A 16094-nucleotide genomic window follows, 5' to 3' on the forward strand; every position below is an offset into this window, starting at 1 on the left:
GCTGTTACTGGTCAAACGCCACAGAGCCATTCAACTGACTCCGAAGTAGACACGTACTTTTGGGCAGCTGGCTGGACACTGCCTGGAGACTCCTCTGAGCGTACTGATTGGATGTCCGCTGACTACAGTCAGTGTGATTTGAGGTGCAATTGGATGTCCAAGAAATCCATGCAGGGCTGGCAAGGATGGCACACCACCTATGGGACTTCTTTACTAATATGGAGCAGCAGCTGGAGCCCAGGTGGGCGATGAGTTCTTCAAGTAGTGCTGGACTCCTACACGTGGGCAACTAAATCAAGCCTCTGAACGTTGGTGTCTTAGTCTGTGAGGTGAATCCCACACTTACTTACAATAAAGCTGGACAAAAATACGTAAGAAGATTTTAGGGGGTGTCTCTCCAAATAAGCTTCATGGGACAGTAGACCTCTGAGAGACAGCAGAAGAGTCATCGCTGTTTTGGTGGGTTTGAGGGGAGAGAATGTCAATGCACAATTAACCTCATAACTGTTTTGTATTTTCAAGGGGCACCTTAGAATGAAAAGACTAAAAGTATCTTTTTAAGAGAAATCTAGAAAGCTCTAACACTTTGAGAAGCACACAAACACAGGGACTCATCACATCTGTGTGAAGTGTCTCCTCTGAACTCCAAAAGCATTGCTTCTGAACAAGTAACTCTGGAAGGCTCCATTATCCTCATTTGGACTTTGTGAGAGACTGAAATACAGAATCATACTTCCTACCACTGACAAAGAGACACCCTGTGTCGTTGCATTGAAGGGGATGTTGCTGCAGAAGGTCTTATAGAAGTCCACGGGGAATAGAAAGGTGCATTCTGGAAAATCAGATAAAAGCTGCAACCCAAATTTGCTGGGCTGTAAAGCCTACAACCCTGCCAGAGATATTCAGAAGTAAAGGCAGCCTTTGAACTGTATGTTATATGCAGCAGGTTGTTGCCGATAAGCCTCAAATGGGAAAGCAGTGACAGATCAGGCAGCTTCTCTTCTAGCTAGAAAGTCACCTCAACTGCTTTTGGGCAAAAGAGATCCCCAGTTCTGCTTCTCGTTGGAATTGATTCCTCACAATTAAGGCTAATCCTTCATTTGATGTTTACTCAGTTTACTGCCTTTCTGCATTCTGCACTGTCCACATCTGGCGTTACACTTTGTATTTATTCTAGCCAATATACATTTATTCATCAGCTGTGTTTGTTCTAGCTATGGTTGAGATGGCAATTTCATTCTAAGTCTCTGCATGCATTGATGGATACAGTACCTTTCAGCTGAACTTTCTCATGCTTGTTCTCAGGCCAGAACTTACTATTTTTTTCCTGAAAATTAGAAGAAAATGTGCAGTCCTTTTCAAACTTCTCAAATTCAGATGTGAGAATGTGGCATTTAAAAATAAATAAAAAAAAGCTTTCTGATACAAAGTGCTTTTTTATTTTTGTTTTTGAGTCCTTCCATTTTAAAGCAACTCTGAAATTATAGGCATAAGTATTTCTTCAAATGTTATCATAAATGTGAAAAAGGATCAAGATTTTGTTTAGGAAAGGTTAAGATTTGTAAGGAGAAGGAACATCACTACTCCTGTTTGTGCATGAACTCCAATGGAAGGGTAAAGTGTGTGACTGTGGGAATGTTTAATGAGTCACATTTGCATACAAATAGTTACAGAGCACTCAAATGAGTCACGAAAATTCACATAGTTTCTAAAAATGAGTGGATATGTTAATGCAATGGTAAGGTGATTTCAATTGAAGATAAGCAAAAATATTTACTGTTCTGATTTCAAAAGAGGCTTTAACTGCTGCCCATTATTCCTACTTACTACAACAGCCTAGTTAACATGCGTTCAATTCAGATCTTGCCAGTATTTATCTACATAGAGGTTTGCTTTTATTTTTTTTAAGGGAGGGTGGATTTTTTTTTCGTGCAACCCAACATCCTTTTTCTTGCATTAATGGTGAAGTGTATTATACCTCTACCACCTTCTATTTTGTGGTCACAATATCTGCTGCCTTTCTTATCCTCCCTTCTAAAGAAAACACTTAAAAACAGCACTATGCAACATCTCAAAGTTTATCACAAGTAGGGCACAGAGCTGTGCTAACCCACTGACTACAGAGGACACTGCAGAGACAAGACCATTCTCTTGAAGCTTTACCTCGTACCTACAGGGGCCAGTAAGGTGATAAACCTCTCCATTACAAGCACATAGGCAGCCTGAAACTAGCATTCCGAGTGGGTAACGGTGTCAGCTGAAGGAGTAACTGGATTTCGGCCGGCGGAAAGATTTCTGGAAGTAAAAAAATCAGATGAGCAAAGAGAAAGCTGGGGCAGTCTGGGACCGGGAGCAGACAGGATATATATTTATGAAGGACATCCGGCAAAGGGGTAATAGCGATAGCTTATCAACGAGTCATAAATAAACTTTAATTCTGTGTCCTGGTAAAATCAGGCACTTGGGCTAGGATGGTCTAATGTGCTGTTCAGGAGAGTAAGGAAGGTGTCAGAGAGCTGGGCTTTGTTCAAGGAGAAAGACAGGGAGGGGAAAGAGCTACTATTTTTTGGAAGAAAGCTTGGGTGCTTACTTGCAGAGCTGTGTCAGGCAGCATTAGAGGATGATTGAAAATGAGTTAGGATGAGTACAGTCTTCTGTTGCTATAATGGCAAAAAAAAATTAAAAAAATAATTAAAAAACTTGAGTGCTGTTCATGTCCAGGGCCCAGGAGACAAAGGAGCAGGCTTAACACAGCTTGAAGAGCTCACTCTCCATTACAAGGGTTTATACAAGCTAAGGTAATGTAACAAACGGCGGAAAGAACAAAGGATTTTTCTTTCTCCAGTACTAAATGCAACAGCTAAACAGCTCAGCAAGATGACTCTCATTGATAACTCTGCTCCCATACCAGCCGTCGTGAGCACCTATCCATGCCACGGGTAACACTTTTATTGCTCTAGGAGAAGACATCACGTGAGGACTAGAGGAACTAAGTACCGCCTGACTTTTGCATCTGTCATCCTCGCAAGCTGCCTGATTTTAAAACATTAGCAAAAATGGCAAGGTAACAGCTTGTGTTTGTTCTGTCATCCCCCCACTTCGAGACCCCTGACGCATTGAGAGACAGACTGCAGGTCAGGTTCTGCTCTGCCCCGTTCTTTCTGTAGTCATTTACACCTGTACAAACTGAGTGGAAAACATGCAAAATGGTACCATTTTGTTTTGATAGTGTTTTACCCTCACTTCACAGGGGTGAGAATGAATAGACAGGGTGCAAGGCAGTGGAGAATCAGGGATTCTGTATATTAAAAAACAGTGCAGACAGCCGCAGAAAGTGTCAAACACCATACAAAAGGACTGCTCGTGCATTCATGCTCAGCATCTGTGATCCGGACAGTATAAACAGAAGTTAGTATCTTTGTGCTATGTGGGGCTTATAGGGTTTTGTTTATATAATTTAAAAATCAGCAGACCCGCAAGGCTGAATGTTGCAGGGTGCTTTGCAAACAGCAATCTCACCCGTTCGCAGCATTTCAGAAGCCTCCGGAGCATACGCTGAGGAATTCCCTTATTGTTGGTAGATGGTGAGGGCTATTGTCAGATGACTGATACTGGCGCTCTGCCACATGATGCCGGAGCCTACAGTTTTAATTAAAAACCCTAAAACAATTTGAAGAATTGCCTGTCTGAAGCTCTGATTAGCCAGGATGCCTGCCCCTTTCCACACGCAGTTAGGCAAGTAATAGCAACTGGGAAGGGCGCCTTCTTGCCACTCTGAAGGGTGGGTCTGTGGCTCCATAGGCAAGAAAGCCACCCCCCCAAAATAGACCTTCGATGCTCAGAGCCAACATATTCTGAAAGGGTGGACTCTGCACCAGCCCCTCGCAAGGCGAGGGAAATAAATTCACAGATGGGCAAGAGTCATGACGAATGAAAGAAGCATGGAGGCTAAAAGCAAACTGGTAGAGTTGTGGCTGGAGGAGAAAGAAGGCAACAACCAGCGGAGCTGAGAGCTGCTCTTATCTACGCCAGCTTCCAATGACAGCTGGTGATTACTAAAACGGCATTATGGCCTTGTCCTCCCCAGCAGGAAAGGGGTTGATAGTAAAACCACAGTAGAAATCATGTGAGCATGTTTTCACACAGGCTGCCTAGAAAACAATTTAGCTTCCACTCTGCCTAGCTATTATCAGCAATGCCCCATAGGCATCAGGGTCGAAGTGCATCTTAAGGAGTGATTTGAAGGAGAACAGCTGGAGAGAATTTTCCAGACCTTTGTTCCATGCATGGAGGATAGGATGCAGGAAAGCATGAAGATATCCGGGTGGGAAAAGGACTAGCGCATGGTAAAGGCCAGCATCGCTCGCAGAGCAAAGGTCATGTTCAGCAATGCGCTAAGTTAATAGAGCTGGAAAGAATGGATAAAAAGAGTCCTAAAAAAGAGCAAGGTTGTTTTTCGCCTGGAGCACAGAGGATGTAATGTGAGGTTAGTGGCCGTAGGTGCAGGTTTTCCTCTTTAACTATCTGGTTTGTGAACTGATGGCATTTTTTTGTTGTCTGGAAGAAAATCTCACACATCCTGGGATTTTGTTTTGGTCTCCCTCATACTGTAAGTATGCTTGAGAGCTATTAAATTGAACAGCCACTAGTTAAGCAGTTAAAGCTGGGCTCTGACAGGTTTCCCAAGCTGCTTCTGAATGTATTTGGCAAATAAATTCCTCCTCATCTGCTAATTTCAGACTTTTAAAATAATTTAGCTCTCAAGTACATAACATAAAGTGATTATCTTGTTCTTTACAGTCTGAGGGCAGAATCTATTTAGAACCTGAGCAGGCTGGCTACGTGCAAGTGGAAAGCTTTAGATAAAATTCACTTGCCAGCCAAGAGCAGTGAAAAGAATTCCCTCTCTGCTCCCACAGGCAACTGCTATACTAGCCAAATACCAGCTACATCCCTCATATACCTTCACAAGTAACACCTGAAGCTGGATCCAAAGCTGTGATGCTGACAGGGAGAGTCTTCCTGGATTTCAATGGATTTGCATCAGGCCCCATCCGTGTAAAGCATGAAGGCCACTGAGTCTCCATCAAAGGAGTTTCCATTTCTTGTCTTACCCACGGCCACCCCCATAACAGCTGATCCACACAGCCAACCTAAGCTGCTTATTCTATACAGGAATGTACATTTGCAGCTTATACACATGCGCTTAACTCCCCAAAACACTACCAAAATAGCAGAAAAGAGAGCAATTGGCATACCACAGATTGCTCCCTAAAACAATTCTGCAAGGTGTGTTGCTGCTCTCAGTACAGAGCAGAGTATCATCTCCCCAGATGGCAATGCCTTTACCAGCTTTAAAAAAGGAACATCCTGTACCTCTAATGATACTGAATGGATACAGGAAGAATTTCTCCCATCTTGTGAAACTTTTCAGGATTTCAGCACTCTTACTGTCATGCTTCAGAAGAAAACCAGGCGTATTCTCCTGAATATTTTCTCAGGAAATTCTCAGAGAAGTGGTTTGATGTTTAAAAGGCCTTTGAAAACCAAGGCTTCATATCCCGTTCTTCCCAGTTTAGATTGCAACTCAGAATTTCCATTGCACCGGGTGAAGCTCCCATTTCTGGAACGTCTCTTATGTGAGGGTTATAAGGACCTTATCCGATCAGTCTTGAACCTATATCTTCCATAAGCTAGGAAATGTATCTAGCTAGGGCTAAAACCACTGCAGTTCATTTCACAAGCTGTCCTGTCTATAACAGGAGACAGAAATACAGGAAACTTCTTCAGAAGCATTCACTTTCTGGATAGTTTTGCTCATTTTGGCTGGTCATTTCAAATGAAAGAAACCTAAAGCAATGAAGAGAGATCTGAAACTTGAATTCTCCCTCTCCCCTGTTCCCCTTTAATCCTTAGACTTCCTTGTTCCGGCTCCAAGTCCTCACCCAGCTGTGACTGGTACTTTCCCTGGTCCTCCAGCCCCATCAAGCTCAAGCCAACCAACCCAGCATTGTCTTTCTTCTCCCTGTCTCCGTCAGCCTCACTTGGTCCCTGACAGTCACCTTACTGGCTCTGCACCACCTTGCGAGTTCCCAGATGGAGAACAGGAGCTAAAAGCAATCTATGGGCCCTGAAAATCTTACTGGAAAGTAGACTGGAATGTCCCCTATTAAATTGAACTTCTGCCACCCAGAATCACTTCCCACGCTTACTAGAATATATTCTGTCCTACCCTTAAAAGGGATATTCCCTTTTTAAGGAAAAAAAATAAAAAATTGTAAGCTGTTAACTTTAAACCAATGGTCATTTGTGAAGCAGCTGACCAGAAAACATACTGGTTAATAACTCTAGTTCTGGCTGCCAAGCTTGTGATAGATGGGACCTGTTACTTCAGAGTGCTTGGCATTTTCATTACACTTTAGATATTTAAGAACAACTCCCATTGACTTCCCATGTGGTAAACAGTCTCCTGACAAAAGTCTGCTTTAAATGACTTGTCCATCATCTCACAAGAAACTTTGTGGCAGAGGCATGGATTGAATTAAGTCCTCCATAGCAGAATTCAGCTGTTTTATGAGAGCATCTTGCCTCTTTCACAACCCGTTGCATACCTTCTACAATAACTGAGGCGAGGCTCCCACAGAAAGCAACCTCCCTCACTATGTAAGTCACATCTTTGCCGCAAACAAATAAGCAGTCTTGCAATCAGAGATTACCACAGCTAACAACAGGCTGAACTATGGCGCAGAAATGCACAAAGCTTACAACTACAAGCATCTAGCCTAGAGGTTACACGCTGTGTCCTCTAAATCCCTGGTACTCCATGAGACCACAGCCAGAACAACTTCTTAGTGAAAGTATATTAGTCACTGCTCATTTTCTCGCTGCTGTCAAGTGTTTTAATTAAAATGCGTCAGGTCATACACACAAAAAATCTGGAGAATTGTCAAGAAAGTCTGAGAACCAACCCTGGCATAGATCATCCGCATCAAGACCAGGGTGTCTAGTTAAACCACACGCTGGCTGGGCTAAGGACAGCTGGACTCAGAAGTCAAGGGGGTATCAGGGTAGAGTTAGAGTCTCTTAGACTTCTGTATTAGGAAGAAATAAGTCGTCACAGAAGCAACAATTTTCTCAACTGTCCGTAAACAGAGTCTTGAGAGACAGGCTTAGATGTAGACATCAACCAGACACGTGCCTTAAGTCAAGTGAGGTGAATCCCATCTCCAGAGCCAAGAGACCCGTAGAGCTGTGAAAGAGAATAAGGAGCACAAAAATATTGCTACTGATGCGAAAACAAAACAGAGTGAGAAGGCAGGAAATGAAGAAACTGTGAAAAGTCCAAATTCTGACTGTTCAACAGAGAACAACTGCGATCTTCAGCTAGGTATAAACCAGCTGTTTCGTTCTGGACCAAAATATTCTAAGAAGTTTGCACACCCTTTTAGTGTTTTCAGACCTCTTGTCTCTGCTGGAAACAATAGCTTGAGGCCTTAAGTAATTTAATTTTGAGTCCATTCCCAATTACTTTTATGTTGCCAAATTTAAACATCTTGGATGCACACATAGTTTCAGTATTTTGATAAAAGAAGTAGAAGGGTTTCTCAAGCATGTGTTTTGTAATAGTTGAAGGCAGTGATTGACATGAACAATGTGGAGGAATCATCTCCAACTATACTTGTAGCTAAAATCCCATCAGGAGAATGTATAGCTTTAATTTCGCCAAACTGGACGCTTATTGTCCACCACTGCCTCTACAATCTAAATTCTGCAAAGTGACTGGATGTAACCCATTGATGACCTTTGACAAATATTAAATTATAAAAACACATAGCTTGTCTTTTCCTGCAATCATCCATTTGCAAAGAATATACGTGCAACAAACTTAGACTAGCACAAAAAAACACTTGCCCTCCTGAAATCTGATAAGAAGGTTGCAACAATGAGGTGCATATTTGGGATGTAACCTGTATTACACCTCAGCATTACTCCACATTATCAAAAATGAAAAACTATAGCTTTTCGAAACTGAAAATTACATGCTCATTTCTTCAGGGCTAGGATTAAAGATAACACCTCCAGTTTCAGAAGCTAGAGATGGATTTTTCTGGGTATGCAAGTCCATAAACTTTCTTTGATTTAAATAAGCAGCCTTTCAGCTTTCTGAAAATCCCAGTTGTAGCCTTTTTATATCTTCAGACATTTTTTACTCATATTTTTATGCAACTGGCTCCTCTCTTAAAAATTGTACGTAGTATGTAGTGCCTCTGGTCACTTAGACCACCCACAAAAGTAGTTTGCACAATGACATTTCATAGTTCCACGCTTAAATTTCAGACACCCGGTGCCAGGATTCACGAGTGCAAACTAGGGGCACGCATGACCTTTAGGCTCTACGGGCTCAGAGAAAGACACACATCATCCAACGACAATTCAGCCCAGTTATCCGTCTGCAGCCTCCCAAGGAAGGAATTCCTCCCACGGAAGGAATGACCATGGTACAGAGACAGAACTCAAATGACTAACTTTCATTACATACCCAATTTTTAAAGGCTAAAATGAATGATGAATGAGAAAAATTAGTCATCTACAGTGGAATTCACCTCACTTGGCATCTGTAAGTCAGGCTTCTGGTCGAAATTGGTTGTCTAGCTTCCGCCGAGAATTGATGGGGGGTGATGGCCCCCAGCGAGGAGATTCGTTCCATCCAGAGAGAGGTGTCGAACAGGCACAGAATGAATCACTCTCTGCAGGTGTCTCTTTGCTCTCTCTTCCCACTGACTACACAGAGACAAGACACCAAACCTCTAAAGAGCTAAGATAAGGTGAGAGAACCTCACCCTCAAGAATGGGTGAGTCTGCCAGGCCAGGCCCAGCGTTCAGGCTTCTTGCCATCCAGGAGATGCCTTTACCCCTGAGCTACAGTGTCAGGCTCCCTCTTGTTTATAATCCCTCTGGCCCTTTGAAATTTGCATCTGTTTCTTTACCGTTGCAAGCTTGAACACGATGGGTGGGTGTCCTCCACCTTAGCCTTATCTTCGCTTTGGTTGTTAAGGGTGCTTTGCGAGCAGAAGGGAGTTTATATCACCTCTGATGAGGAGAACATTGAATCTGAGTCTCTCACTTCCAGGGCAAATGCTCTCAAGAGAAAAATTGCTTATAAAAAAGCAGCAGTTCTTTTCCTTCTCTCCCCCTCAACGTTCCGGCAGCTACAGCTGCTGCGCTTTGTGCTAAGCTCCATGCTGTCAATGTGCATTTAAGCATGAGCTGAGCACACCTCCTGGACCAGGCCTCTCCAGAGATTTAGACACGTACCTATTTTGTGATTCCCAGGTGGGTTTATGCAGGCGACAGTCACTAAGAAAGTCAGCTTAACCTAGATAACGCTCAACCTGGGCCTATAAAGAAGCAAAGTTTTAAAAGCTTGTGAAACTTGACTGGAACTCGTGCGGTTCCACAGGACTTATGAGGGTGCACTCGCACTTGGGATGTGCTGCACGCATTTTGCTAAATTGCATTTCCAGTATCCAAACCCTGAGTGGAATTAGGCTCTACAGACCACAGAAAATTTTGCTCTATGCATTAGTTAAAAGGGACCGAGAGCTCTGTGGGTCCTGTCCTAACATAACTGATAACAATAGCTTTGGTAAAGCACTAGAGAGTACTGCCCACTCAGTACGAGAAGGCTTTCTGTCACGTAAGTGAGGTTTTCTGCCTGAAGTGAACAGGCGAGATTATAGATGAGGGTGAATTAGAGATTCACCAACATTTAGATGACAGTTGCAGTACAGACTCTGTTTCTCCTCTCTGTTCATGAAACATTATTACTGAGCAAGAACAAACATACAGACCATACTATACAAACACATCTATACTTGAAACGATCATAATTTTACAATTTGAAGGGGGAGGGGGTGTTTAACACCATACCTGGAACAGATTTTCAAAACCTTTTCCCACCAGTCCAATTCCCAATTCTTCCTTTTTCCAGCGGAATTAAACCAAGCATTTTGCGATCATATTCCCACAGCCCTCTACCTAAAAATCAAAGTTAGGCCAAAGGGAGCTGGACCAGCCAGCCAGGTAACTAATAAAAGAAAGAACAAGCTCACTTTTTGTTCCTTGGTTTATTCCTTACCGTATGCGAGGTACTGTCACTAACCTCCTGCCTGGCCCCTCTCTCTTTTCTATTCTAAATGGATTTTCCAGAGAATTGTTGGGGAGTGCAAAATTTGCAACATTTTCGACCTATACTAATTTAAAGGTATCACTAGAAAAGCTATGGTAGATGAAAACCATCTGCTACATAAGCCATGCGCTAAGAAGGGAACTTGTTTGATCCCAGAATTTAGCACAACCACATAAGTTAGAGAGCCACCTAACTGGTTCACTACAAGCACTTCTAGCAGATGTGCTACCTAACCTAATTAAAACAGACATTACATTAGTAAAAATTATCCCATAGTTAAAGATTAAAAAAAAAAAAGAAAAGAAAAGAAAGGTATTTGCACTTGAGTAAAGAAGTAAGAGTGAATACGTGGATTTAATACACCTCACACTGGCAACACTTACTATTCCAGAGAGATGCTGCTTTCAGAACGATTTCACGGCAGTGTTCTTCAAGTAGCACCAGGTGAGCAACAGCCTTTTGCAGGTGGCAGTTTACACAGAAATGCCTTCAGGACACTGGTCCTACTTACAGAAATTAGAAACCCTACAAAACAGAAGAAAACATTAGAATTTAAGTGTCTGAATTTGGACTTGATATAAACGTTCAGCCAAAACCACACAACTCATGTCAAAACACCCCTCTTTGCAGGGTGGTGCTAGAAAATACAGTTTGAGTAAAAGGCATTCCTGCAGAAAAGCAGAGTTTGAGAGCGTCATCATAAAACAATAAGTGTGTCAAAACTGAATCAGAGCAAAGCCTTGTCCATCCTAGAGTCCAACACTTCTGGCCAAAAAGCAGATGTCTAGGAAAAATGAGAAAATATGTACACTTCATTACAATACTTCCCAAGCCTCCAACGACACACGGCTTGGGAATATAACAGCAGCAGACGAGGGATGTTTAGAAGTGAGGATGAAGGGAATGATACCAGACAAAAGCAATGTTATTCAAAAGCATAGTGGGGGGAGAGGAAGAGAGATCGTACAGTCGGCAGATCCATGGCATTTGCAAATACAGCCCAGAAAAGAAGGGAGTTTGGAAATGGAACTCAGAGAAGGTGCATCCGTGAAGATGGGGTGGGCGGAAGCAACGTGCCCTGCATCCCCATGCCCGAGGGAGGTAGCTGGAAGCGTGGGGGAGCGGTGATGCCAGCCCTGAGAGGTGCTGCCAGTGGGGACGACGTGAAGAGCCCTGCCACGGGCAGCACGGGGGTGCCGGGAAGCAGGACGCAAGCTCCCAGCAGTTCCCAAATGCCCCCGGGGAGCAGGGAGATGTCACCCCGCTGCTGCTCCGGGGCTGCCCACGCAGATGGGACGTGCCAGGGACCCGCTTCCCAGCCGGTGGTGCACAGCAGCGGTGTCCCACCGGCAACTCCATCTGGACCGGGCCGAGTCACCGGCAGCGTTCACGCACAGCAGCACGCGACAGGCGCGTGGCGGTGGGCTTGTGGCCACAGCCGCGTCCCTGTGAGCGCTGGGGACAAGGGAGACACAGAGGGCCCGCTGCTGGGATGGCACGGCGCTGAGCACTGAAGTGCCTGGGGAAAGTGGAAATAAAATTAAATAAAAATCCCTTCCCCCAAGGCAGCTGCAGAGTGCGATGAAACCCCCTTTTAGGCACAATCAGCCCCGAGCATCTGGGCAAGGATGAGGTGGGTGCAAAGTGCACGGGGAGGAAATGTGTCAGCTGCAGCATCTGAGAGCAGCAGAGCAAACTCAGACGGGAAATGAGCTTGCAAAGTGCACCCAACAAGATGAGCGCGGGGATAAGTTGCTTCTATGGAAACTGCAGCCCGATGAACCAAAAAAACAGTTTGATGGCAAAGTTTTAGCAGGAGCCGGCTCTCGCCTGGTTTCAGCTACATTCCCCACCCCCTAAAGAAAAAAAAAAAAATAAAAAAAGAGAGAGAGAAAAAGCTGCACAATGTGTTTCTTGTTATGGACACAAAAAAAAAAAAAAGGAAAAAAAAGAAATGGGGACACAGGTTTTTTCCTGTATGGGCTACATCATATTAAGCTGTAAGTTTAGTTCTGGACAAACAATCTCTTGTTGCATCTCTGGGATGGAGGTTAATGAATTCCCACAGATGATGTTGGCCAAACAGTGGTCGGCTTGTGACTTGATTTCCAGCATCATGATGTGAGGGGATCAGTATAGAAAAGCACTTTGAAGGGAAGAGGCTGCCTACAGCAGGATTGTTTCTACAAGCTAATTGTACTGAGTGCAGCTGCACAAAGCTGGATCAACAGTAATAGAAGGCGGCGCAGACTTCCTGACGCCAGCCCCGCAGAGCTCCCACCAACAGCCTGGCAATTCCAGATTGTTTTCCAGACCTTATCTCTCCCCCCCAAGTTTTTTTTTTCTTTTTCTTTTTTTTTTTTCTTTCGCGTTTTTTTTTTTTTTAATTTTGTGACCGGAACAAAAGTAACAGGAAAAATCCTTTGTGAAAGTAGAAAATGCTGTTACAGACCGGTGTCTTTCGCAGAAGTTTGTAACTAAATATTTTTTGCTGTGCGTTACTCCCTCTCCCTCCCGCTCAAAAAGGCGGGGGGGGGGGGAAGACAAACCCTAAAAAGTTCTAAAACTTCTTTCTTTGAATGAATTGGAAGCGTGAGGCAAACAAAAAAAAAAAAAGGGACTGGGGTTTAGCGAGATATTTCACCTGAAAACTCCTCGTGTGCGGACACCCCGGCTTGAGTAGGTGGGACGGTGTCAACGACTTGAAAACGGGCCAATTTTAACAGATTTAAAAAAAAAAAAAAAAAAGGCTGGTTTGATGAGTTAAATCCGCGGCAATTAAACCCATTTTCCATCATTACGAGATGTTTTTAGATAAATAACATTTCATTAGAAGCGCGGGGCAGGACTTGCCGGTCCCCGATGGAGGCGGGGGGGGGGATCAGCGGCCGCGAAGGCCCACCGGGGACAACCCCCCCCGCACCCCCCGGTTCTCCCCGCCACCAGGAGCCGCCCCCCCCACACACTTTTTCCCGCTCGCAGGTGCGCCCGGGAGGGGGAAGCCTGGCCTGGCCTGGGCCCGCCGCCGCCGCGGGCGCAGCCCCGGTCGCCATGGCAGCCGCCTCAGCGGCGCCGCCGGGCCCGGGCGGCGCGGGGGGAGCGGCGGCGAGGGGCTGATGTCACGGGGCTGGCGCCGCGCAGTCCCGGGAGCGGGGCGGGGCGCGGCGCCCGGGGCGCGGGAGGCGGAGGGGGACGACCCCGTCCGGGGGCGCCCCCCCCTCCCGCGCCCCGGGCGCCGCGCCCCGCCCCGAACCCCGTTTTTACGTTGTTTCACCCCAAAAAAACAGCGCGCCCGGCCGCCCACTATTTACTCCCTCAGCTGTGCGGCGCGGCCACGCCCCCCGCTCCCCCGCGATTGGCTCTCCGGGCGGAAGGGCCCCGCGCTGGCCAATGGCAGCGAGCGCGGGCTGGGCTCGGCGGCGGCGGGGTTATAAAAGGAGGCGGCGCGGCTGCCCTCGCCTCAGTGCGAGGTCCGGCAGCGCGGAGAGAGGGAGGGTAGCGCTCCGCAGGCTTCCCCTCAGCCCCGGCTTCTCTCCGTCCCGCCTTCCAACATGAAAGCCTTCAGCCCGGTGCGGTCCGTCAGGAAAAACGGCGGCCTCTCGGAGCACAACCTGGGCATCTCCCGCAGCAAAACCCCGGTGGACGACCCCATGAGCCTGCTGTACAACATGAACGACTGCTACTCCAAGCTGAAGGAGCTGGTGCCCAGCATCCCGCAGAACAAGAAAGTGAGCAAGATGGAAATCCTGCAGCACGTTATCGACTACATCCTGGACCTGCAGATCGCCTTGGACTCGCACCCCAGCATCGTCAGTCTCCACCATCAGAGACCCGGGCAAAACCCATCCTCCAGGACTCCTCTCACCACACTCAACACAGACATCAGCATCCTCTCCCTACAGGTAAGCGCCTTGGTCCCCCGCGCCTCCCTCCGACCTCGATCGGGGAGTTCAAGTCGGTGTTGGAAGTGTCTCTAACGCAGAGCGTGGTGGCCACCGAGGGGACGGGGCTATGGGCGACACGGCCACTATCCGCGCTGGTCACCCAAGGGATGGGGGTGGGCGACGCGGCCACTGTCCCCGCGGATGAAGGGCTTCGTGATCCCGAGCAGTTTGGCTTTGGTTTGGGTTTTTTTTCTCCTACCCCCCCTTACCTTGTGTGGTGTTTTCTCCTCGCAGGCGTCCGAGTTCCCCTCAGAGCTCGTGTCAGGCGACAGCAAAGCACTTTGTGGCTGAATCACACGGTGAGTGCAGCGCATCTTATTTCCAAACTTCAGGGGGGGGAAAAAAGTGCCTCCCACGGGAGGCGTGATGGTTATTCCTGAAAATCGGTCCTAAAAGTTGATTAGGAGATGCTTTTATTATAATCGGTAAGGAATTAAGACTAATAACTGAGCCTTGCAGTCCAAACTGTAATTTCTTGCTAAGGTTCATTAAGCAGCACGGGCTGCACTGATACTACTCGCTGCTTAATGCGAGTTCTCTCGTTATCTGTTCCTGGAGTCTCAACTTCCTGGGCCAAAGTGACTGATTAAGTTGGGAATCTTGGCATAATTCCGTAAATTCTGTGATGTGGGATTGTCTGCGCTATCAGTTAAATAAGTGACTGCTTTTAATCAAGTAATTGCTGTAAGAGGCAGACTGGCGCCTCCGAACATTGCATTTGCAGAGATCTAAGTAGAGATTGGACTGAGAATCCTCTTTCTACCCTTTCCCTTGAGTGTATGTTATTTTAATGTTCAATTTGCGCTCTTGAGAGCGAGTGTGTGAGCGTGTATGTGTTGCATCTGGACGCCAGGGTTTGCCCAATCTCTGAGTGTTTGGTTAAATGTTCAAACTGTGGCTTCCTCTCTGGCGCCAGTCTGTCCGGATCTCTGCCCTGTTAGCATTCTCCTAAATATGCCTCTTTTCAATCTCTTGCAGGTGTTCCACTGATGAGATTTTTTTTTTTTGCACAAGAAAATGTCTACAGGATCTTGTTTTGAGGTGCTGAATTTATTTTTCAGCTGTATCTGGAGGGGAAAATCCACATCTTAATTAAAAGGACCTTTTAAAATTAATAAAGAAGAAAAAAAAATCAAGATTGATCTTTATCCCCACCCCATTCTTCAACTTGGACTGAACCTAGTTATTTATGAAGAGACTCTTAAATACCCTTTCCCTAGTTGGAAGGCTTCCTTTATATACTATTCCCAACGTGGGGAGCGAAACAAAATCTCACAAGGAGTTGCCCATTTTAAAGCAGACTTTGCCTTTTTTTTCCAAAGGTGGAGCGTGAGTACCAGAAGGATCCAGTGTTCAGTTTTTTAGGAAAGTCTGTGGTCAGAAATTACCTTTTTGACACAAACCTAGGACTGAATGCTGTGTATATATTTATATATAAATATATATATGAGTGAAACCTTGTGAACTCTTTAATTAGAGTTTTCTTGTATAGTGGCAGAAATTTACATTTCTGCAAAAAGTGTAATGATGTACTTAATCATGCTAAACTTTTCATAAAAGTTTAGTTGTAAACTTAACCCTTTTGATACAAAATAAATCAAGTGTGTTTATTGAACTGCTTGCTTGCTTTATTCTTTGGGGACCAACTATTTGCTGGCTGTGATTTGTGTTGTGTGGTGGTTTCTTTTTTAAATACTTTCTGTTATGACTTTACCGAGTAAAAAATTCAAATATGTAGAGAATATAAAGAATAAAATTACCTGGAGTGAATAATAATTCTTGTAACTCGGAAAATCTTATTTGAGTGTATATTCTAAACTTCTAAATGACCTGCCTCTGTGAACAGTGTGAAAGGAACAAGAAAAGTGATTTATTGCAGGGGCATACTATTGACAAAGTGTTTGGAAACATAAACAAAAGCAGTTAATCCTGAGACAGTCTCAGGGAGTGCTGCTGCCTTT

At 45.3% G+C, this 16094-nt stretch overlaps 1 protein-coding gene across 1 annotated transcript; it reads left to right on the forward strand.

Annotated features, from left to right (window-relative positions):
• Window positions 1–13658: 13658 nt before the first annotated feature.
• On the forward strand, window positions 13659–15943 carry ID2 (inhibitor of DNA binding 2). The gene is made up of 3 exons (XM_054197183.1): window positions 13659–14091; window positions 14368–14432; window positions 15112–15943. Exons 1-2 carry the CDS (start codon window positions 13741–13743, stop codon window positions 14422–14424), a joined length of 408 nt encoding a protein of 135 aa, XP_054053158.1. The 5' UTR covers window positions 13659–13740; the 3' UTR covers window positions 14425–14432; window positions 15112–15943.
• Window positions 15944–16094: the final 151 nt, after the last annotated feature.

Source organism: Rissa tridactyla, chromosome 3, assembly GCF_028500815.1.
Source record: "Rissa tridactyla isolate bRisTri1 chromosome 3, bRisTri1.patW.cur.20221130, whole genome shotgun sequence".
In the NCBI taxonomy this organism is placed as follows: domain Eukaryota; kingdom Metazoa; phylum Chordata; class Aves; order Charadriiformes; family Laridae; genus Rissa; species Rissa tridactyla.